Genomic DNA, 24,103 nt, shown 5'->3' on the forward strand with positions numbered 1-24,103 from the left:
TGTGGATATCAACACTTGGGTCTCACAATTCCGGGTTCCATTAATGTCAAACATAGGGCTTGCAGTTCAAAAAGGCAAAATTCACAAATAAGAATGAACTGGATAGATAGATGATAGATAGATAGATAGATAGATAGATAGATAGATAGATGCCCTATTTCTTCGATTCTAAGACACACTTTTCCCCCATATAAACATCTCTAAAAATGGGGTGCGTCTTAGAATCGCAGGTGTTTCTTAGGTTTTTTTTTCTGTTGGTGGTAGTGAAATTAGTGTGCATCTTACAATTGATGGTGTCTTACAATCGAAGAAATACGGTAGATAATAGATGTTTCATGTCAGAAGTGAGAACATCAGAGGAGCTGTCTTCACGGCGTTGAATTGGCACTGTTCCACCGCCAAACCCCGCGGTATCACTGGTGCTGGGGGTGGCAAGTTATACAGATAAAGGGAGGCAGTGTGAGCTTTCTGGTAGCCATTATACCTGCTGGGCCCGCCCCCTCCCCTGGCTTCCGACAACCAATGGCAACTCACCTTCCGCCCAGGAGCAGCGCCCGAGCAAGGACAGACAAGGAAGACTTCGCTTGGGCAGGAAAAATCAAGGTAAGTCCCCGACTTTTCTGCTCTGCATCTCTGGCTTTTTGCACCAGGGTGGCTCTGAATCAGCGACTGCGTCATATAACTGAAGAAGCACGGATTCGGAGACAGCCTGGGCAAAGACAGTGTATGGACAGCCCCAGAGTGCATAGGCAAAGAAGTATGGAATGAACAGAGGAGGACAAAAGGAATGTAGAACATAGGAAGCAGACATAAGGCATGGACAGGAAGAGACCATGAGCGGATCTACACAGCGCCGTGAAGGCGTCCTGAAGGCGCTTGCATGCGCCTCCAGGGCACCCCGAAAGTCTTTGTGTAGATCCTGCCGTAGTACCTGGAAAGAAGAGGAGGAGGAGGAGGAGGAGGAGGAGGCGGCCCCGCATCGCCCCTCGCGGGGACGGGGCGAAAAGTTCCCGGGCTCGGTGGCTTCGCTGGGGAGTCCTTGCCGCTGCCACCCACCTTCCCGCCGGCCTCCTGCTGCTGGTAAAGTAAGTCTTTCGCCGGCAGCAGGAGGCCGGCGGGAAGGTGGGCGACGGCGGCAAGGACTCCCCAGCGAAGCCGCCGAGCCCGGGAACTTTTCGCCCCGTCCCCGTGAGGGGAGATGCAGGGCCTCCTCCTCCTCCTCCTCTTCTGTTCAGGTACTACGGCAGCATCTACACAAAGACTTTCGGGGTGCCCTGGAGGCGCACGCAAACACCTTCAGGACGCCTTCACGGCGCTGTGTAGATCCCCCCCCCCATGTGTGTATATCCAGAAGAGAGTGATTAAATGCTGTTGTAGCCTCCTCACACGAACCTTGTGAATGCAAGGCAGAAGCAAAGGGCTCTGAATGACCTTCCAGTTGATTGTGTAGTAGTCCAGCAGCTGTTGCAGACTTGCGAACGTGTGGCCCTTAACTAAGTAAAAACTTCCTCCAGGGTCCTTGTAGATTCTGAAGTGCCGCACTTTGGTATGGTTCCGAACTGGAGATTAAAGAGAATTATTATTATTATTATTATTATTATTATTATTATTATTATTATTATTATTATTATTATTGCATTTGTATACCGCCCCATAGCTGAAGCTCTCTGGGCGGTTCACATAGGATAAAATCTTTAAAAACAATATACAAAAATTAAAAACCACAAAAACATATAAAATGCGCATACAATTAAAACCACTGTAACAACTTTAGAAACGATGAGCCAAAAAAACAGACCCAGGCTCATTACATACTGCTAATTGCCTGGGAGAAGAGAAAAGTCTTGACCTGGCACCAAAAAGATGACAATGTCGGCACCAGGCGGGCCTCGTCAGGGAGATTGTTCCACAGTTGGGGGGCCACCACAGAGAAGGCCCTCTCTCTTGTTGCCGTCCTCCGAGCTTCCCTCAGCGTAGGCACCCAGAGGAGGACCTTAGATGTTGAAGGTTGCCTCCCTCTCGCCCCCCCCCCACTAATTTGATTGTTGCCAATTCTATTGCTAGGAAAACATTTTTTTTTTTTTAGCCCAGCCTTGTGGTTTACATTTTCAGACATGTAGAAATGGATGGTGTATTCTTCGCAGCACTATCCGTGTGTCAACACCACAATCTCCAGATGCCTTGATAGCGAACCTGAGGCAAAGATCCTTAAGGATACGAATCAGTGCAACTCTGGGATCTCAGAAATCCCAACGTTCTGTTGGTCACCCAGAGGAAGAGGATTTGGCACCTCAGTGTTCTCCTGAGGTTTCAGCTCCTTAAACGAGGACCACCGTTCCGTCATGTCTCCGGAGGACCTTGCTGCCCTGTAAACTCCTGTTCCAAGCATGCTTGGAAAGTACTTGGTGATGCTGGAGTACCAGGGCCTTTAAAGGGCTCCTCTAAACGAGTGATTTATTGCATGCTCATGACTAGCCAGTCATAGAAGTTTGTGGGTCCATTACACGACATCGTCGATGACCAGGACATCTCCTGCACTATCCCTTGGAAATCTCACTTTTAACAGAATCAATGATAATGTGGTAATATCCACACAAAAAAGCGGGACATCCCAGTGTGTAAAACTCCGCGTTGCGCAGTAATTCCACCACTAGAAAGTGCTGTCCCCATGGAGCAGAGAGAGGAAGCATTCAATTCAAACCACTTGGCCACTTGCGTAAATTGAGCCGATTGCAATTCCAGAAACAAAGTGGAAGCAGAGGGATTTCTTTTAAACGTGGAGAAGCTATCCACGTCAACTAGGAGATGGAACATTTAGTGAGCCGCTAAATTCAGGCCCTTGCCCCCATGCAATATTCTTCTCTTCTAGGAGTTTGTATGGGGAATTGTCCCAAGTTTTGCTTTGACTGATCAAGCCTTGGCTACCAGGATTCACTCTAATCTGCTCTAGCCCAGACAGCGGTGGTGGTGAGAAGGAGGAGCAGAAGATGACACTGTCTACTTGCTCATTGGCTCTCTGCTTGTCAAGCAAGCGAGTAGTAAGCAATGAGGAGCAAGAGGAGGAGCCAGAGCAGCTGGTGACCATGGCGGTGAGCAGGTAGACTCACTGAGGGAGGGGGGCCATGGAGGGAGCCCAAGGATCCTCAACAACCTAGAGCCAGCAGTGAGTTCAGGGGCGTGGACGTTCCAGCTCAGGGACCACATCAACCCTTCTTTGGTTCCCATTTGGCCCCGCCCCCTTTCCCTGGCCCTGCCCCCTTTCCCACAATCATGGATTATTTGGTGTTTTCCTGGGTTTTGTGCAGTTTTTTCCCCCTCTTCTAAAAGATTGAAATGTCTCTCCTAAGGTAGATGACCATATGAAAAGGAGGACAGGGCTCCTGTATCTTGAACAGCTGTATTGAAAAGGACATTTCAGCAGGTGTCATTTGTATATATGGAGAACCTGGTGAAATTCTCTCTTCATCACAGCAATGAAAGCTGCAGGAGCTATACTAGAGTGACCAACTTTAAAAGAGGGCAGGGCACCTGCAGCTTTAACTGGTGTGATGAAGAGAGAATTACACCTGGTTCCCCATATATACAAATGACACCTGCTGAAATTCCCTTTTCAATACAACTGTTAAAGATACAGGAGCCCTGTCCTCCTTTTCATATGGACACCCTACCTAAGGCATTTTTGACAGTAAGGGTTTGAAGCCAAAATATGCTGGTATTGTGTGTGTGTGTGTGTGTGTGTGTGTGTGTGTGTTTCTGGCACCACACCTTCTTTCTTTGTCCCTGCCCAGGATGGGACTGCCCCCCCCCTCAGAACTTCTCCAAAATTGAATTTGGCCCTCAGGCTGAAAAAGGCTCCCCCGACCTTGGTGTAGGGCAAGTGGGCGAGGCTCTGGATCTGATGGACCCCAGCCATGCCCCCAATAGGGGGGAGCATTTAGACCAGGCCTGCTTGCAACGGGAGGGAAATGGTTCAGAGACGGAACACTGCTCCTTCCTCACTGCTGTCCTGCTGGACTTTGGAAACGTCAGGAGCGCAACTGGACTTCAGAAATGTGGAACCCTCTCAATTTGGAGTGCTCTGACCCAAAGATAGGATTTTGCCTTTAGTTTATTTTCTTTTTGTCTTGCTTGCAAAAATATTGTTTGTATGTATGTTTCCGTAATATAGGTTTTTAAATGTTTAATAATATGAATCATCGTGAGCACTTGGAAGAGTCTCCATCTGGATGACAGCAGCTGCTATGAATATGTGGAGATGGCATAGCCAATCTCCACAATAGAGCCAGATCCATGTAGTAAGTAAGCTATATTTCTTGCAAATGTTAGAGCTCCCGTGTAGAATTTCCAGCATCCTTCTGTTTGGGGGCCATAATGTGAGAATCATCCTTGCATGTTCCACAGAGACAGGAAGGCTAGATAGGAATACTAACCAGTCCGGAAGCCTGGTAGCAAACAATCAAGGTTGTTCATGGAGAGGTAAAAGAGAACAGTGTATCTACACCTTAAGTATATCGTTTTTCTTCTAGTGTATCTGTCATAGATTTCCTCAAATGATCCTGGGAATTGCGGTTTGGAGATGCTGAAGAGAATACTCATTAGAAATCCTTTAACCCAATCTTCATAAAACTACTTTTCCCATGATCCCCTGGGAAGAAGGAAAATCAATAAAAGCCTGTGGTGTAGAGATGCCCAAAAAATCTGCTGCCTATTAGATTTCCAAGAATGGCTTAGCTTCTTGGAGATCCCAGAGTATCCAAATTCTGGTCTCCTGAATGATCGTTTCTTCTTGACATGGGGTTGGATGGGCAGGAAACAGGGTTGGCCATCCATTACATTTCTGGAAGGAAGTCCAAAGGCTGCAATTTTTCTCCAGATCTAATTGCGAACTAGCAAAATTGTCGCCATTGATCTAAAGACGAATGGTTGTTAGCCACTGCTTATAGTGAATTGTCACTACTTTGCTTGGGGCTAGTTCATGCCTTGAACTATATGATGTTTGTGGGCAGAACAGCATTGTTTATTGCAGCCTTTAGTACAATTAAATTTGAAAGAGGGGATGTGTATGTGGTGTAGTCATAGGCATTTACATCATACAAGATCCTTCTTACTAAAACCTTTTTGAGTGAGCTCATCATTATACAGCCTGGGACAGATGTGTGTATGGGTCATTATTTCAAAACTACTTGTTTTTAGAGTGCCTCTAAGCAGATTACATACCAAAATAATGTGCATGTCCGTTTCATGTCATGGCACAGTACTAGTAGAAATTAGCATCAGGTTCATAACATCTGGAGTCTAGCCTAGGGTGGTTATATGAAAAGGAGGACAGGGCTCCTGTATCTTTAACAGTTGCATAGAAAAAGGAATTTCAGCAGGTATCCTTTGTATGCATGCAGCCCCTGGTGAAATTCCCTCTTCATCACAACAGTTAAAGCTGCAGGAGCCGTGCCCTCTTTTGTATCTGGTCACTCAAGTATAGCTCCTGCAGCTTTAACTATTGTGATGAAGAGGGAATGTCACCAGGTGCTGCATGCATACATATGACACCTGGAGGGAATCTACATGTCGTACTGAAGGCGCTTGCGTGCACCTCCAGTGCGCCCTCAAAACGATGGCGTAGACAGAGAAAGAAGAGACGGAGGAAGAGGCGGAGGAGGCGGTGGCTGGGGAACCGGCCGCGTCTTTGCTGCCGCCGCCGCCGCCTCCCCGCCGGTCTCCTGCTGCCGGGGTAAGAGCCACCCGGGTCAGAGAGCTCGGCTTCCGCTTCCTCCACACGGCCAAATGTTGGTCTAAATCCCACATCTAAGCCCTTAATGGCATTTATCTTTAAGAATAGCAGCTGATATTCTGTTTTTGTATTATACATATGAAATGCAAGATGAGTAGATTGGCACACATATCCCATTAGGATGCTTGGGTTGCACTTTAGATTTGGTCCTTCCTCTGGGCCTTTACGAACAGTGTGACAGGAGGGTTTTTTTCTCCCCCTGCTGTGGAGATAAAGGGAACAGGACAGGTTCATCTGCCAGATTTGGCCATGCCGGGCTGTTGCTACTTGAAAAAGTGGCAATTTTAATACATGTGCTGGCTAGATGACTGTGGTGTTACACCCCACAATTCAGTTCCCTAAAATATGTATGGAATTGGTAAGTCTGTGGTGCTTAGAATGTTGACCTGAGTGGATGGAGTTAGAATGTCTGAGGAGCGGGGAGGAGTGATATATAAGAGAATGACTGAGAGATTTAGAGAGATTTCTAGATACTCTTAGGCCATAGCTAGACCTAAGGTTTATCCCTGGATTGTCCAGGGGTCAAACCTGTTCATCTAGGTGACACACAGGGGATCCAGTGCTCAGGCAGGGGCGAACCCTGGATGATCCCAGGATAAACATTAGGTCTAGCTGTGGCCTAAGAATCTTTAGCACTTCAGCTCTCTCTGGGTTAGCTCTGTATGTTAGCTCTTGGTGTGTAGAGTACTTGGGTTCTGGAGAATTTGAGGTTCAGTGTAGAGAGTGGTGTCTTTTGATGGTGGTGTGCTGATAGTCAGTTGGTGTATATTAATCAATCCTGATAATTAAAAAAGTTCAAGAGTGAATGTGTGTGAGAAAGGAAAGCGTGTATGAGAAGAGTGAAAGGACTGGATGAGAGGTTTTAAAAAGGTTTTTTTTTAACTGTTTTATTATGAAACAAAGCTTGTGAACTTTTAAAATAAAATTTTAATCAGTTTGTTTTAACTACCACAAAAATCCCACGTGTCTGGCAATGATCATCTGCAGTTATTTACATTTAACACTTACTCTGACAATAATTCACCTCAGTACATATAATTCACAGTGCTTTAATTTATTACTGAAATCCTTCCAATTTAACCCCTTTCTCCACATAGTTTGGAGAAAGGCGGTGTTTGTCCCTCACCTCAGGCTCCTCAAGTGGTGGGGCTTAGCTTGAGCAGGGAGTGTCCGCGGCCAGGCCTGTTGTTCAGAGTCTGTGTCGTGGCAATGACCAATCTGGAAACTTGCAGAGAAGGCTGATGATAAACAGCTGATGAAGAAGCTGGCCTTCCCATTAAAATATACTTTAATGCCTAAGGGAACACTGGAGGTCCAGTCTGTGTGAAATTTAAATTTTCATGTCTGTTTTTACAGATGCAGAATCCTTTGGTTCTACAGATTAATTCCCATCATATCAAAGGGAACACTGAAAGTGCTTGGAAAAAAACATAACGCAATGCCACCTTTTGTTTTCCTAGATCTAGGGTGACCATATGAAAAGGAGGACAGGGCTCCTGTATCTTTAACAGTTGCATTGAAAGGGGAATTTCAGCAGGTGTCATTTATGTATGCCTGCTGCACCTGGTGAAATTCCCTCTTCATCACAACAGTTAAAGCAGCAGGGGGCCTGCCCTCTTTTGTTTCTGGTCACTCTAGTGTAGCTTCTGCAGCTTTAACTGTTGTAATGACGAGGGAATTTCACAAGGTGCTACATGCTTACAAATGACACCTGATGAAATGTCCTTTTTTATGCAACTGTCCTCTTTTTCATATGGTCACCCTACCTAGATAATAAGATACTAAAATGCCTCTTTTCTTGATCTTCCCTGCCACCTCCTCTGATGGTAAGCAAGAGTGTTTTTCTTATACCTGCAAAGCCATACCTTACTTGACACCCTGTGTATTTTCAGGGAGTGGCATAAGTGATGATTGCAAAACTCTGGTTATCTGTCCTTTCACACACATAAAAGGACACTTATCTTGCATCAAAGGACACCAATGGCCTGTATTTACTAGGAAGAGTATCTGTTTTGTACTCGTGCCTGTCCCAGGCAGAAATATTGTCCCTATTTTCTGTTTCTTGTTTTTCAAAGATATTATTAACAAGGAATTCATTAACACACCTTCCTTCGGAAGCCGGTGTATAATGACAGAGTACACAAGAACATAGAAGAGCCTTGGTGCTGGATCAGAAAAAGGATCCATCCAGTCCGTTCACACAGTGGTCAACCAGCTGTTGTCCAAGAACCCACAAGTAAATGAATACAACCTATAGCAAGCAGAGAAAAGCCTTAAACCACGGCCTAATCTATGAGCTTTATCACACCAGGGTTATACTATGCAATCACTGTGAATTACATGCAAAGGACTCAGAAGTTTTCCACCTTATAATCTGCTTTGATTGTGAAGTACGCCCATGCATCCTGCTTTAATTGTGCTATAAAGCCAAAAGAAGTGTAATATTTAGTTACTACTTTTTGAGCGTATCATCCGAGCAGCCACTGGGGTGCAGGAACAGGATTTTAAAGAAATAGTTACATCTGCATAAGCTTTAAATATAAAGACATCAAAATCGGCACAGTAATAGATATTAAGGAGAGCTTTAAACATATCAAATATGAATTGGATTGGGGCCGGATCTACACTGCTGCTTTAAAGCGCTTTATAACAGTTTTGAAAACAGTATATGGAGTGTGTCCTGGGTCCCAACAGTTGTCAAAGCGCTTTAAAGCAGTAGTGTAGATCCTGCCTGGGGATCATCTGTTGATTTTTTATGATTTTTTTTTACATTTCCCCCCTTAAACTCACTTCCTGGTATGCAAAGGATCGCTGCCGCCCAGTAGCAACAACAACACCGAAAGTTTAGCGCTACGGGGATAATTCGAGGGAAGCAGGTACGTGGGATGAAGCTTGATACCAAGCAGGATATTGCACTATGAAAGTGGTATATAAAAGGCAGGAGCCACACTACTGTTTTATAGTGGTATTGAAGTGCACTGACAACTGTTGGGGCCCATTGACACAGGGCCTTGCTAGACCTGCCGGCTTAAGCCGGCAGGGAGGCGGGGCCGAGGCGCGCTAATGTTAGCGCGCCTCCCCCAGGCTACCACACGGCGGACGCGTAGGGACGTCGTGTCCCTGCGGCGTCCACCATTTTTTTATTATTTTAAAGGGGCCAGGTGCGGCCCGAAGACGGCGGACAAGGTAAGTGTTGTTGGTTTTTTTTTTTACGGGGGGGGGGGGGGAAGGCTGGGAGGGTGGGTGCCAGGGTGGGTGGCACGGGGGGAGGACGGGTGCGATCACGCCGCCCAAGCCCGGGCAATGCCTGGCATGAGGTGGCATTGCCCGGGCAATGCCGCCCCATGCGAAGCATTGCCTGGGCGGCGCGCAGCGCGATCGCACCCGCCCTCCCCCTGTGCCACCCACCCTGGCACCCACCCTCCCAGCCTTCGCCCCCCCCGCCGATGGGCACAGCGCTCCTATGAGTAAGCGAGGAGCCGCGAAAAGCTGCGGAAGTCCCTAGACGTTCCCCAGCTCCGGCCTGAGGCCGGAGCTGGGGAAAAGGCGCGCCATAAGCGAATTCGCTTATGGCGCGTTGGAGGAGGCCTCAGCGCGGCCTGTCTCCGGATTCCCCTGTGCGTCATCTGGACGCACAGCAGGGAAGCCGGGACAGAAGGCCTCGTCTAGGAAGGCCCACAGACCATATACTGCTTTCATACTTCTATAACCCACCTTTTCTATACCACTTTCATACCAATATCCTGCTTGGTGTAGATTAGGCCCATGTGTGAGGAGGGCTACTCAGAAAGTGATGGTCAATGGTGTAATTATAGGGGTGTTACAAATAACAAGTGCCCTTTTTTCCAGCTGTGAAATGTTAAAAAGTGTGTTTATGGTCAATTTAAAATCAAATCAGGTGAATCTATGGTTTTCTCTTGCATCAACTCTGCTAAATTCTCCTATCCTGCTTAGTGAGCAGTGGTATAGCACAGGGGGAATACAGGGGGGTTGTAGCAGGAGAGATAACGTCATCTACTCAAGAGCCAGAGTAATTGACAGTTCTTCCTTGTTTTGGCAAGAGTTGATAACAAGGTAACAAGGCTTTCAGGTTTTGCTGTTGATTGTGACAGATTAGCATAGAGGAAGTCAGGGGGATGAGGAAAATAATCAAGCGGAGGCAAGATTGTTTGCATTCCTAATTAAAAGCCACGGGTTTCATTTCAGCTGGAGGAAGATCTTTTATTAAAGCTCAGAGAGTTTTGCAACTTGAACTTATGAAGTCAGAAGCAAGCATCATTGACTTCACAGGGCTTTGGCTATTGGGCGGTATAGAAATGAAATGAAAACAAATGAATACACAATAGAAAAGCAGTATACGGTATGTGTGTGTATGTTTGTATAGGTGTGTATATGCATACACACACAGAGAGACACACCGCCTGAGGGTGTGGCTATGAGGCCTGTATGATGAGCACCAACACGTGAAAATGTACCACTTTGTCACTGCTACGTAGCAATCTGGGGCTGATTTATACAAGTTCTGGAGCATGTAAACAAATACACTTGCCTGTTCAGTGTTTCACGTCACCTATTGGCCTGGTTCAGACGACACTCTGGGCTTTGAGGTTAGCTTAACCATGTTCTGCTGTGGTTAACGCTAACCATATACGGAATGCTTGCAGAAAACACTTCTAAATCCTTTTGTGGTTAAGTTTTCCTTAACCACACACTAACCACAAAGTGGTTAGTGGATAGGGTGACCAAATGAAAAGGAGGACAGGGCTCCTGTATCTTTAACAGTTGCCTAGAAAAGGGAATTTCAGCAGGTGTCATTGGTATATATGGAGAACCTGGTGAAATTCCCTCTTCATCACAACAGTGAAAGCTGCAGGACCCCTGCCCTCTTTTGTATCTGGACATACTAGCTATACTCCTGCATCTTTAACTGTTGTGATGGAGAGGGAATTTCACCAGGTGCTGCATGCATACAAACAACACCTGCTGAAATTCCCTTTTCTATTCAACTGTTAAAGATACAGGAGCCCTGTCCTCCTTTTCATATGGTCACCCTATTAGTGGAGCACCTGATTCCTCCAGCTGATCCACCCTGTCTCCCAGCAGCCTTGCACTAGGATCCCTGGCAGTTACGGGCATCATTTTAGAGCAGGCACCAATGAAATTTATTTATTTTATTTATTTATTTTATTACATTTATATACCGCCCCCCAGCCGAAGCTCTCTGGGCGGTTTACAACAATTAAAAATAGTAAACATTAAAAGTATACAAAAATTTTAAAAACATAAAAACAGTATAAAAACAACAACAGTATCCATTTGAAAACAACATGTAATCAGCAATTACATGCATGCATCGACCCGTTTAGAGAGCAGTTCCTTTGCTTTCTGCATCGCCATGCCTGTTAGACCTCTATAGTCATCACAGTGGAAGAGGAAGCCTTCCTGGACGGCTGCGCTAGCTGCGTCATCAGGCAGCGCCGCCATAGTAATCAGAACCTGAGGGGCGTATTGGCGCTTCAACGAGGTAGGAGAAACGGATGCTTCATGTGGGGAAATTGCAAGCAGGGATTTTAAAAAATCTACTGTAAGCACACTCTGCTAAGAAGAGCAAAAATCGCTCCAAAAAGCTAATGTGAAACATGAAAGGCAGCCACAGCGAGCTTATCAATCAGCAGTTCAGAGCAGCCATGGAGCCTGCTGGCTAGAGCGGCCCGCCTAGTTAGGCAACTCTGTACTGCAAGCTCTATGCCTTAACCACGGCCCCTTAACCACAGACACGTGTCAGACAACACTTTTAGCCATGGTTAGTGATGCTAGCCATGTTGCACAACATGGTTAGTGAGCCTAACCACAATGTGGTTAACGGGGCAGATGGTTAGGGAAAACGTGTGTCAGATAACACCGTTAACCATGGCTAAGCATTCCGTTAACCATTTTGTGGTTAAGCAGCATGGTTTAGCGTGTCATCTGAACGGGGCCACTGTGTTGTTCAATGGGGTTTTAATCCACACACGTCTCCTCTATATGCACAGTGTTTGCACTCAACAGTCTATGGCCTGGAAACAGCAAGAATGCCACATGGGTATGCAAGAGTTCCCAGCGCATGCAAAAGGATTAAGACCCCGTTAAGCCAGGTACGACCCTGATTGGTATGTGTTCCGCACTCCACATCTCATCTAAATCAGCTTTGAGTTTCATCCGAGGCAAGGGAAGACCAGGACAAGATGGACAGCATATTACATTGCAGAAATTGAACACTTCTATGCTATACAGCAGTGATGGGGAACCTCTGGCCCGTGGGCCATATATAATTTATTACATTTATATCCTGCCGTTTTCCTCCAAGGAACTCAAGGCAGCATACATAACCCTCCTCCTCTCCATTTTTATCCTCACAACAACAACCCTGTGAAGTAGGTTGGGCTGAGAGTCTGTGACTGGTCCAAAGTCACCCAGTGATCTTCCATGGCCGAGTGGGGACTAGAATCTGGATTTCCTGACTCCCAATCTGACACTCTAGCCACTACACCACACTGGTCCCTCGAGGTTCCCTTCTGTCCTGGTAGTTTCTTCCACAGGCTCCACCCCGTCCCCTGCAGGGGAAAGCTCTTATCTTCAATCAGCAGTATACAGATTTTGACACCTTCTGTTAACTTCAAGCATTCTCTGAAAACAATATTAATCTGTTATGGCTGAATTTTCTTTCTCCAAGAAACTCTGAAAAATGCAGCTTGGTGAAAGCACGGAGAACTCTCACATAGAATCATATTTCCCCTGCTTCCCTGGGGGAAGCCTTGGCTGATTAAACTGGTTTAAGACTGTAACATAGATATGCCCATAGAGTGGACAGTGTAAGATGTGTCAGTTACCTGACAGAGAGTATTCGCCTCTGTTACTCTCACTGTCTCGGATGAGGAAGGAGCCATGGCGATTCGGAGGCGAGAGGAGGAGGTGATTGGCCTTGTTTCTGCTGATCCCACTTATGTACCAACTGAAAAGGAAAGTGACAGACGTAAGGTGGGATAAACCAAGAGTGCGGCATCTCATGCCCATAGGCCATATCTAGGGTGACCCTATGAAAAAGAGGGCAGGGCTCCTGTATCTTTAACTGCTGCCTAGAAAAGGGAATTTCAGCCAGTATCCGTGCAGCACCTGGTGAAATTCCCTCTTCATCACAGGAGTAAAGCTGCAGGAGCCCTGTCTTCCTTTGTATCTGGTCACTCTAGTATAGCAACTTATAAGGGGTGGGGCAAAACAGGCATTTGTGGGGTTGGGCGGGAGTTCACTGCTAGCGTGCATAGAAAACTATGGTGGTTTTCTCTCTCTTTTTTTATTGTGAAGATTAACAAAACCACAGAAAATAAATCGTAAAAAAGAAAAACAAACAAACCATTACATATATAGGAATATCGTTATTTCCCCCGTCAGGTATACCATTCATTGAAAAAGAAAAAAAGGGAGATAGTTATGCATAGGTTTCCAAAAAAGCAGACCATATAGGCAAGCATTTACCCACTCGCAAGTCGCACCTATATAACACCCGTTCAAATGTTGATAACGTTGTTTACTCAATCCATTGCATTATGGGAGGAGGTGAACTATGGTTAAGCCTAAAAAGGAAAGGGTTGTTTCCCCGCAAACTTCCTTCACCACTTTCTATCAGTTTACAGTTTCTCCGGTTGATTCATAACCTTCCTTATAAGATAAGTCGGTAATGAAGTTTCCACATTCCAGTTCTCCCAACAGCCCTTCTGTGAGGGTTGACAGCTATGTCAACACATTCATTTTACAAAGGAGAAACTGAGAGCAGAAGGGAAGGGGATTTCCCAAGCCACAGTGTGAAACCTTTTCCTTCTTGTTTTCGCACATATGCTCAGGGTCTTTAAACCAATCAGCTTGCTCATTTGCGTTACAAGCACTTCTCCATTTTCTCCCTCTTCTGCGTTATCAGTGATCAGGCATTAACATAAAGAACTGGGCTACATATGGCCACGTATGACAGGTTGCACATTCATGCAGGCTGCACATTCAGAAAGACGGTTAAGCTGGCGGATCTCTCCCGGCAGGCCGTTCCACAGTCTGGGAGCGGCAGAAGACATGGTCCTCTGGGTAACGGTTGTCAGCCTAGTTGTGGATGATTTGAGTAAACCCTTCCCAGAGGACCTGAGTGTGTTGTCCCTTAACCAGGGATTTAAAAGCCCGCTTCCCCGGCGCATTAACAGCCAATCAAACAGACGAGGCTGGAGAATACACTTAGTCCATTTACTTCCAATACTGCAGTATGGGGGCGCGCTCCGGTTCCATAAAATGGAGGCGCCCAGAACAAAGGAATCTCACGCCTCCTTGGGGGGTGACCATGTTGTCCTCCTTTTTGGTTTCCAAAACATGGTCACCCTAATATAGGCCTTGACTACAAGAGGGTGTTAGTCTCTTTCTAACCCTTCTATTGGTCAGTTCTGGATTAGCAAGTTAAGTTACATTCAATTTTCAAGTCAAGGTGCACAATCTCAATGAGTCATAGGTTACATTCGATGCTCTATTGGTCGAAAGCTTTTCCCTTTGTCTGCTAGGACATGATGTCCACCACTAAAGAATGCAAATCTGGCATGTAGCCACTTGTAGCCAGAGAAGCCATCTTTTAACCCTTGGCATGTTACATTCATCAGATTGATGAAATCTCTCCCTGGGGCCATTAAGTGTGTGGGGTGGATTGTACGGGAGAAGGCGATCCCCCGCAGGTAGCCTGGACCCAAACCATGTAGGGCTTTAAAGGTAATAACCAACACTTTATACTTCGCCCGAAAACTAATTGGCAGCCAGTGAAGAGATTTTTAAGACTGGTGATGGTTGGGTGTATGACGTCAGAGGTGTTCCATCCCACAAAGACTGCAGAGTCTTTGTGGGATGGAATAAGAAAAGGATCTCCATTTTTGTGTGGTTTAGTAACAACCATGAGAGGTGGGTATCACGGAGGACTTTGTGGCCTTGTCTGTGATGGAGTGCCTTAGACGTTGTGTCGCCTAGCAACAGACACAATGCTCTGTCCAGAACAGCCACATTTTCTGTTTCTAGGACTTATGAGAGAATCAGAACTTCCCCAGGAACTGGCCTCAAATTATCTTCTTGGTTAGTAACTAAGAAGAGGTATATAAGCCCTAGTTCATGCAACACAGGAGCAGCACTTGTATGTCTTGGCAGAGACCTATAGTAGCCTTTGTTCCACCCTCCGCCTTCTTGCTGGCTAGATTAGGCTTGATCCTGCACAGGCTGCTACAGGCCCCTGTGCAAGAGCAGCCCAGGCCCAGTATTGTGTGAACTAGGCTCTCGCTTGCAGGGCCGGCCTTCCCTGAAGCAGCCTGATGCAGGCACATCAGGCGGCAAAATTTGGGAAGAGCAGCGGGGGCGGTGTGGTGGTGCCAGCAGGACCAAGAAAGGGCCACTCTCTCAGGCTACCACCCACCTGGACTTCTCATTTGGGCAGTCGGCAGGCCTGCCCACATGCGTGTGGCCAGTGGGATGAAGAAGTGGTGAGCGCAGCCAGCACCAGCTGCCCAAGCAAGTAGCCTGGCCGGCCAATAGGTGCCCGAGTGAGCGGCCACCTCTTGTTCTTGCCACCCACCTGCATGCCTCCTGCCCACCTGGACAGCCTGCCTGGGTAGCCAGCAGCACACTTACCTCCGTCCCTCTGCCTCCTGTTCCAGTCACTTGCCTGAACAGGAGGCAGTGAGGTCGAACAGGACACAGCGGGCCGTTCCCTGGCCTGGCTTGCCCGCCTCTCGTGAGACATCAGACACCTCATCCCGGAAGTCTCGCAAGATGCACGACTTCCAGGCAAGGCGGGCAAGCCAGGGAGCGGCACGCTGTAAGTGCACCGCTGGCTGTTCAGGTGGGCGGTCCGGGCTTTTGGGAGGTGGGCAGGTGGGCAGCGGGGCCAAGAGGTGGCCACTCGCTCAGGCACCTCCTGGCCACCTGGGCTGCTTGCTTGGGCAACTGGTGCCGCCTGCACTCACCGCTTCTTCGTCTTGCTGGCCATGTGCCTCCTGTTAGGCATCCCACCGGGGCAGCCGAAGCATGGGGTAGGTGCACAGGGCAGGCATGCGGGTAGGTCATTGCATGGGGCAGGCAGGCAGGTGTGCTGGTTCACAGGGCAGGGTGGGGTGAGGCAGGGAGGTGGCAACAACGCACATCAGGCAGCAACCCACCTTGGCAGGCCTGCTCACTTGCAGCCAAGCGGTGTGCAGTCTGCACTGAAAATACAGGTCACCGCTGCTCAGAGCTCTTAAAGAGAGAGAAGCCCTGTTCTGGGACATGTGTACTGGAAAACTCTTGGAAGATTTCTGACCTTCACTTTTTTCATAAATAATGTCTGGGTTCCACCAAATTCAGAGACCTTGCATGTCTTTCAGGGTAGCCCTGTGTGCTCTTTTACACAGAACGGTCCTCAGTTTGAAGGGCTGCCTTGTCCGATTCCAATTAAAGAACAATAAGAACTGTTGCCCAGCAACAATTAGCACCTGGCCTCCATCTTCACGAGCACGGGAGGAGTGCGCACTGTTGGTATTCTCTGCAGTGTGCAGAAATCAGCTGTGCTCCGTCAGTGTTACATGGTGGAGCCAGCTGTCCCTAAAACCCGGCTTTTCAGTGCCTGAAAAAACATACTTCCAGGGTGGGGGGCAGACGGAATAGAACCAACGTCATCAAGGAGAGAGCACTGTTACCCCCTCCCCTCTCCAGGCACTACGGCTTTATGAATAAGAATAGGGAGCAACTAACCTGGAATACTGGCTTCCCATGAGAGCACCCCACCAGCGCAAATAAGCACCATTCCAAAAAGTATTGCACCAGACCTAAATTTACATCAGAGAAACGAATTACCGCACCTCCTAACTTTGGAGCTGCGCGGCTTCGGAGCTAGTGTGGGAGAGCCCACTCACTGATTCCATTGTCGTACTGCTCTAACAGTCAGGAAGTTTTCCCTGATGTCCAGCTGGAATCTGGCTTCCTTTAACTTGAACCCGTTATTCCGTGCCCTGCACTCTGGGAGGATCGAGAAGAGATCCATCAGAGGAGCGAATTAACGCAGCTCCCTCTTCGCAACTCTGAAGCTGTGCAGCTCCGGAGTTAACACTACATCATAGTACCAAATTATCGCAGCAAGAAAGAAACAAATAGAGGTCTCTCAAGAGGAACGCTACGAGAAGGAGTGAACGGGGGAAGGGGCAGCCCACATCACAGCCAGATCACAAGCATGCCCAGGACTTAATGTGGAGGCACAGGGGCACATTGAAGGGCAAGCGGCTGAGAGCCGTTTTAACTAAAAAGAACTGAGTAAAATGACTCTCCGATACTGCAGCTTTTCCAGCCATGATGTCATGTGCTGCAAATGACCTCACGACACATCCAAGCCGCAGGGAAAACCCCATGAAGACAACCCCCTGGACAGCAGGTTGAACAGGCAGGCACACACAGTCTTCCACACTAGCGAGAGATGTATTGCATTTCTATTTAAATTATAATTATTTCTAAACTTGCATCTGTACATATGAATTGGCATATGCAAATTTGATGCAAATCTTTGTGTGTGTCCCCTCTTCTGATGATGCGTTTCCTCTTTTTTGGTGATTTGTCAGTACCCACCCTCGCTGTCTGGTCCACAATTTCTCATCAGTTTCTTAAAAACTTAATAACACAGCTGTTCAAGGTTTTTAAACTGCTTTGGACGCTTTGAAGGCATTCCATTAAGATCATTATGGCCGAATCCTCCTGCAATTTTGGCTCTACCGGATCTTAATTGTGTTAATGAATGCATGGTGAAAGACCTAAGCAAAGCAAATCCCAGTGGCCTGCCTTTCCCCATGTAATCAAGGAAAACAGCATATTAAAACTTCTCCCGGGACTCTATCTAGGTGGGTGGGCTGGTTGATACATCTTGTTTTGAGTGCACATGCAGAAGTTAAGTTAGGAAACAGGAAGGAATGTTCTCTACTTCACAAAGTGTGTGTGTTTGTGTGTGTGTGTGTGTGTGTGAGAGAGAGAGAGAGAGAGAGAGAGAGAGAGAGAGAGAGAGAGAGAGAGAGAGAGAGAGAGAGAGAACAGTACAGAACCTCCTGTACAATCTATAAACATAGAATCATAGAATCATAGAATAGCAGAGTTGGAAGGGGCCTACAAGGCCATCGAGTCCAACCCCCTGCTCAATGCAGGAATCCACCCTAAAGCATCCCTGACAGATGGTTGTCCAGCTGCCTCTTGAATGCCTCTAGTGTGGGAGAGCCCACAACCTCCCTAGGTAGCTGATTCCACCGTCGCACTGCTCTAACAGTCAGGAAGTTTTTCCTGATGTCCAGCCGGAATCTGGCTTCCTTTAACTTGAGCCCGTTATTCCGTGTCCTGCACTCTGGGAGGATCGAGACGAGATCCTGGCCCTCCTCTGTGTGACAACCTTTTAAGTATTTGAAGAGTGCTATCCTGTCTCCCCTCAATCTTCTCTTCTCCAGGCTAAACATGCCCAGTTCTTTCAGTCTCTCTTCATAGGGCTTTGTTTCTAGACCTCTGATCATCCTGGTTGCCCTCTTCTGAACACGCTCCAGCTTGTCTGCGTCCTTCTTGAATTGTGGAGCCCAGAACTGGACGCAATACTCTAGATGAGGCCTAACCAGGGCCGAATAGAGAGGAACCAGTACCTCACGTGATTTGGAAGCTATACTTCTATTAATGCAGCCCAAAATAGCATTTGCTTTTCTTGCAGCCATATCGCACTGTTGGCTCATATTCAGCTTGTGATCTACAACAATTCCAAGATCTTTCTCGTTTGTAGTATTGCTGAGCCAAGTGTCCCCCATCTTGTAACTGTGCATTTGGTTTCTATTCCCTAAATGTAGAACTTGGCATTTATCCCTATTAAATTTCATTCTGTTGTTTTCAGCCCAGCACTCCAGCCTATCAAGATCACTTTGAAGTTTGTTTCTGTCTTCCAGGGTATTAGCTATCCCACCCAATTTGGTGTCATCTGCAAATTTGATCAGCGTTCCCTGCACCTCCTCGTCCAAATCATTAATAAAAATGTTGAAGAGCACTGGGCCCAGGACTGAGCCCTGCGGCACCCCACTCGTTGCCTCTCCCCAGTTTGAGAAGGTTCCATTGATAAGTACTCTTTGAGTCCGATTCTGTAGCCAACTGTGGATCCACCTAATAGGTGTTCCATCTAGCCCACTTTTAGCTAGTTTGTTAATCAGAATGTCATGTGGTACTTTGTTAAAAGCTTTGCTGAAGTCAAGATATATGACATCCACAGCATTCCCACAGTCCACAAGGGAGGTTATCCTATCAAAAAATGAGATCAAATTAGTCTGACAGGATTTGTTCCTGACAAATCCATGTTGGCTTCTAGTAATCACCGCATTGATTTCAAGGTGTTTACAGATTGACTTCTTTATAATCTGCTCCAGAATTTTCCCAGGGATGGATGTCAGACTGACTGGTCTGTAGTTCCCAGGTTCCTCCTTTTTGCCCTTTTTGAAGATAGGGACAACGTTAGCCCTCCTCCAGTTGTCCGGCACCTCACCCGTCTTCCATGATTTTGCAAAGATAATAGACAAAGGTTCTGAGAGTTCTTCCGCTAGCTCCTTCATTACTCTTGGATGCAGTTCATCGGGCCCAGATAAACATTTATCTGGGCCCAGTGAATTTACTATACCTTCTTTAGTAGAATCCAGCCTCCAGCTTTCTCTCCTGCGTGAGGGGAAAGCCTGCGGCAGGCCTGTGTTCAACCCCCCCACCCCGCCCATCAGCTGTATATAACCCTGTAACTTGAGTTACCAACAACTGTGTAGAGCTCTGGATCCATAGTCTCATCAAAGAACACATCATATTGTGTGTGTGACTGGGCGCGTCCTTCCATTCTGTTGGAGAATATGTTGGAGAAAATACCTAGGCCTCCAGCATGGAGGAGCAAAATTTTCATCGCTCATTGGTTCCTCCTCCATCAAGCCTTCTTCATTCATATGTCCCTAACCAAATGTTTGTCACACTGGATGGCAGACCCCTTAGGGAAGGCATGGGGCACCATCAGCCAAGGCATATGGAGTGGAGAAGGTAAACAATGGTGTGTCCTGTCATTAAGGCCTAATCTATACCAAGCAGGATATAGCGCTATGAAAGCAGTATGAAAGTGATGTACGGTATGTGTCAATGGACCCCAATAGTTGTCAGTGCACTTCGATACTTCTATAAAGCAGTAGTGTGGCTCCTGCCTTTCATATACTGCTTTCATAGTGCAATATCCTGTTTGGTGTAGATTAGGGCCCTTTCTACACCTAAGGTAGGGTGACCCGATGAAAAGGAGGACAGGGCTCCTGTATCTTTAACAGTTGTATTATAAAGGAAATTTCAGCAGGTGTCATTTGTATATATGGAGAACCTGGCGAAATTTTCTCTTCATAAAGCTGCAGGTGCCCTGCCCTCTTTTAAATCTGGTCACTCTAGTATAGCTCCTGCAGCTTTAATTGTTGTGATGAAGAGGGAATTTCACCAGGTTCTCCATATATACAAATGACACCTGCTGAAATCCCCTTTTCTATGCAACTGTTAAAGTTACAGGAGCCCTGTCCTCCTTTCCATATGGTCATCCTACATTTGTATATAGAGAGAACCTGGTGAAATTCTCTCTGCATTGCAACAGTTAAAGTGCAGGAGCTATACTAGAGTGACCAGATTTAAAAGAGGGCAGGGCACCTGCAGTTTTAACTGTTGTGCTGAAGAAATTTCACCAGGTTCTCCATATATACAAATGACACCTGCTGAAATTTCCTTTTCAATACAACTGTTAAAGATACCGGAGCCCTGTCTTCCTTTTCATATGGTCACCCTAAGGCAGCCTTCCTCAACCTGGAGCGCTCCAGATGTGTTGGACTACAACTCCCAGAATGCCCCAGCCAGCTGGCTGGGGCATTCTGGGAGATGCAGTCCAACACATCTGGAGCGCCCCAGGTTGAGGAAGGCTGCCCTAAGGATTATCCTGGGAAAATGGAGGGATCATCCCTGCCTGCTCCCGGGTTCCCCTATGTGTCATTTGCATGCACAGGGATGATCCCAGCAAAAAGGGCAGGTGTAGAAACAGCCTAGGCCTTAGTTTGTAAGTTTTAGGGCAGGGCCCGCCTCTCCCTCCCTCCCTCCCTCCCTCCCTCCCTCCCTCTTTTAATTGATGTAGGCCACTTTCGGAGACAATAATTGTCTGAGAAGTGGAACAAAAGTGCAGCAAATAATTTAACAATAAACAAACATTTTAGCATACTTTGTTGCTAATAGGCCTGTGGCATTTCAAAGGTGCAGGTTGTGAGTCTCTCCTTTGGGATTTGAGAATGGAGAGCAGCCCACATCTGGAGAAGAGAGGGGATTTAGAGGAACTGCCCAGGAAGAGAAGTCAGTATGCATGTATTGAAGATGGAAGCAGAGGGTGGGAAAGAGAGAAAAGCAGCACATGGAGAGTTAAAATGGGAATGTTGGACTCTCTTCAGTTTCTAGCATGAAGACAGCCTCATCACTAGAATTGTTCTGCTGATGGGTCATAGAATCATAGAACAGTAGAGTTGGAAGGGGCCAATAAGGCCGTCAAGTTCAACTCCCTGGTCAATGCAGGAATCCACCTCAAAGCATCCCTGACTGATGGCTGTACAGCTGCCTCGAAGGGCTCTAGTGTGAGAGAGCCCACCACCTCCCTAGGTCATTGGTTCCATTGTCATACTGCTCTAACACTCAGGAAGTTTTTCCTGATGTCCAGGAAATCAGTGCAGAATAGCCAGAAATTAAATTAATGTTCAAGCATATTTCATTGTATGACGTCTTAGTGAGCAATTGGGTAGAATAGTGGCTGCATAGTTTTCCTTACAAGAAGTAAAACGGGGGGGGGGGGGAATAAAAGACAATTTTAAACAGAGTGAAGGAGGGGTGAAAATGGCACAGGCAAAACTTATAAATTTAGAAGAGGATGTGCCATTTCATTGTCTTCAAAGCTCTGCCATTAGCCAACGTTCACCTGTGTAGGCAGAATGTGTGGAGGGGGAAGAAGGATGTAGCCAATCAAACCGTGGTGGTTGCAGGGGTGGGGGAGGAGAGGGGTCGTGATCCCATTCCCACCTAAAGTAGAAGAGATCCATCTATTCCAGCTTTCCCCAACCTAGTGCCCTCCAGATATTCGGACTTCAACTTCCATGAATGCTGAGAGTTGTAGTCCAAAAATCTGGAGTGCAGCAGGCTTAAATTTTGGGCTTAGAACACCAGAAGTGCCCTGCTGGATCAGACCAAGGGTCCATCCGGTCTAGTATTCTGTCCGCACAGTGGCCAACCAGCTGTCGGCCAGGGTCCAGGCTTAAAGTTATGTAACAACTGGACAACCCTCTGTCAGGGATGCGTTAGGGTGGATTCCTGCATTGAGCAGGGGGTTGGACTCGATGGCCTTGTAGGCCCCTTCCAACTCTGCTATTCTATGATTCTGTGATTCTACAAGTATGACCTGGGTCTCACTGAAAAGCCAACACCAGTCCACTCACATATTAATCAGTTCCTCACCTAGCAGGTTAGGGAAGTCATACAACAGCCAAGCATGGAACTGGTCACATAACATCCTCACATGTCATTAGCCATTGACCCTGCATGCTTCAACCACATCACTTACAAGCCATTGACTGGGTGGGTTTTGATTTGATATGGAAATTTGTCTGTTTAGCATATTTTTTGTTTGTAGTACATAATGTAAATGTACTTCCTCCACTGTTATTATACCCTATAATTAGCAACAGGGAAGGAACTTGTCTGTCACTGTAAAGTTATTAGATTTGAAATTAGTTTTGTGAAGACCATTCTCACTCCATAAATGTTCAGTGTACTTGTCAAAACATAATCATTCAAATTCTCATGTTTCGAATTGGCATATGCTTTCCACACCTCCAAATTCTGAATTGTTAAGATCAAAAATGGTGTCTTAATTCTGGACAGAAACTTATCAGCAAACCGATAGACCTCTCTCCCAAAACTTGGAGAACTTGGAACCCTCATTAATCTAGGATTGAAAGCGCCTCCACCAGAATGAGCCACATTTATACAAAAATAATTCTTTAGACATTAAAAAGAGGTGTGAGTCCTATACTTACGCACTTTTATTATATATAAAATTAGAATTAACATCTCCATCTTATTGAATTTATACATGGAAATGCTCCTTCTGGTATCTGTATTCAAGCACTCCAATCATGGGCAGGGTCGAAGGTAAAAGATTCGGGGGCGAAAATACCAAAAATACTGGCATATTTTAATTTAAACCTCTTACTGTCAGTAACTAAGGCTTGGGAGAGGTATTTTAGCCTTTTAGAATGAGAAAAAATGTCCGGGGTGGGGGTGGGGGAACGTGGCATGGTCTTCTGTGGGACGTTTTAGAGGTGGGGTGTTGGGGCAGATCCACAGGATGAAGCACACACAACTCGCGTTCCTTCAACTTGCTCTCCAAAAGGGCACACAACTACCGCAATGGCAGGGAAAGAAGGAAGGGGAGAGAGAGAGAGAAAGACCCCCCCCTTTCAACTCCCCCCCCCCCCCCCCCCGGCCACAGAAACCGACAGGGATTTGTCCATGGCGGTTGCTGTGCTACAGAATCACCACCATGCATACACCTAATTTAACTTAAATTTAAACTCTGCTGTTTTAATCTCATATTTTAACCAATACCCATTTTTGCTGTGCGGTTTTATCCTGGTTGTGCTTTTTATACTGTATTTTGTATTTGTGTTTGTAAATTGTTGGTTGTTTTTATGCGCTTCGTGGTTTTAATTTTTGTGAACCGCCCAGAGAGCTTCGGCTATTGGGCGGTATAAAAACGTAATAAATAAATAAGTTAATATAATATAATATAATATAATATAATATAATATAATATAAAAGGAATGTGTTTGTATGGGCTGTTCTATTTGTATTAACTGTTCTTGTAAACTGACTTGAAAAAAGTGCCATAGAAATGCTTTAAATTTGGTGGGATTAACTCCCAGGTGAGTGTACATAGGAGTGCAGCCTAAGAAATGTTTTAAATTAAACAAACAAAAACCTCTGTTACTCTCCATTGTATTACAACATATTGCCCCAGGCTCATCGTCCTCTATTCCCCCACCCCACCCTTTGATTCAGCCTCTATGCCCCTACTAGTTAGAACATAAGAACATAACAAGAGTCCTGATGGATCAGACTAAGGGTCCATCTGGTCCATCACCCTGTTCACACAGTTGCTCCACTTCCTTTCCTCATTGCCAGGGGAATATATTTTATGAATGG

The 24,103-nt window shown here is 46.4% G+C and overlaps 1 protein-coding gene across 1 annotated transcript in view; it reads right to left on the minus strand.

Moving 5' to 3' along the window:
- Positions 1–24,103, minus strand: part of SRMS (src-related kinase lacking C-terminal regulatory tyrosine and N-terminal myristylation sites) — a 41,953-nt gene that overhangs the window by 13,443 nt on the left and 4,407 nt on the right. Inside the window, exons 2-3 of the mRNA XM_063147082.1 lie at positions 12,658–12,779; positions 1,393–1,559 (exon numbers count right to left, since the gene is read on the minus strand). Of these exons, the coding sequence (XP_063003152.1) occupies positions 1,393–1,559; positions 12,658–12,779 (289 nt within the window). The remainder of the gene's footprint in view (positions 1–1,392; positions 1,560–12,657; positions 12,780–24,103) is intronic.

The sequence above is a fragment of the Elgaria multicarinata genome, chromosome 1 (assembly GCF_023053635.1).
Source record: "Elgaria multicarinata webbii isolate HBS135686 ecotype San Diego chromosome 1, rElgMul1.1.pri, whole genome shotgun sequence".
Classification (NCBI taxonomy): Eukaryota; Metazoa; Chordata; class Lepidosauria; order Squamata; family Anguidae; genus Elgaria; species Elgaria multicarinata.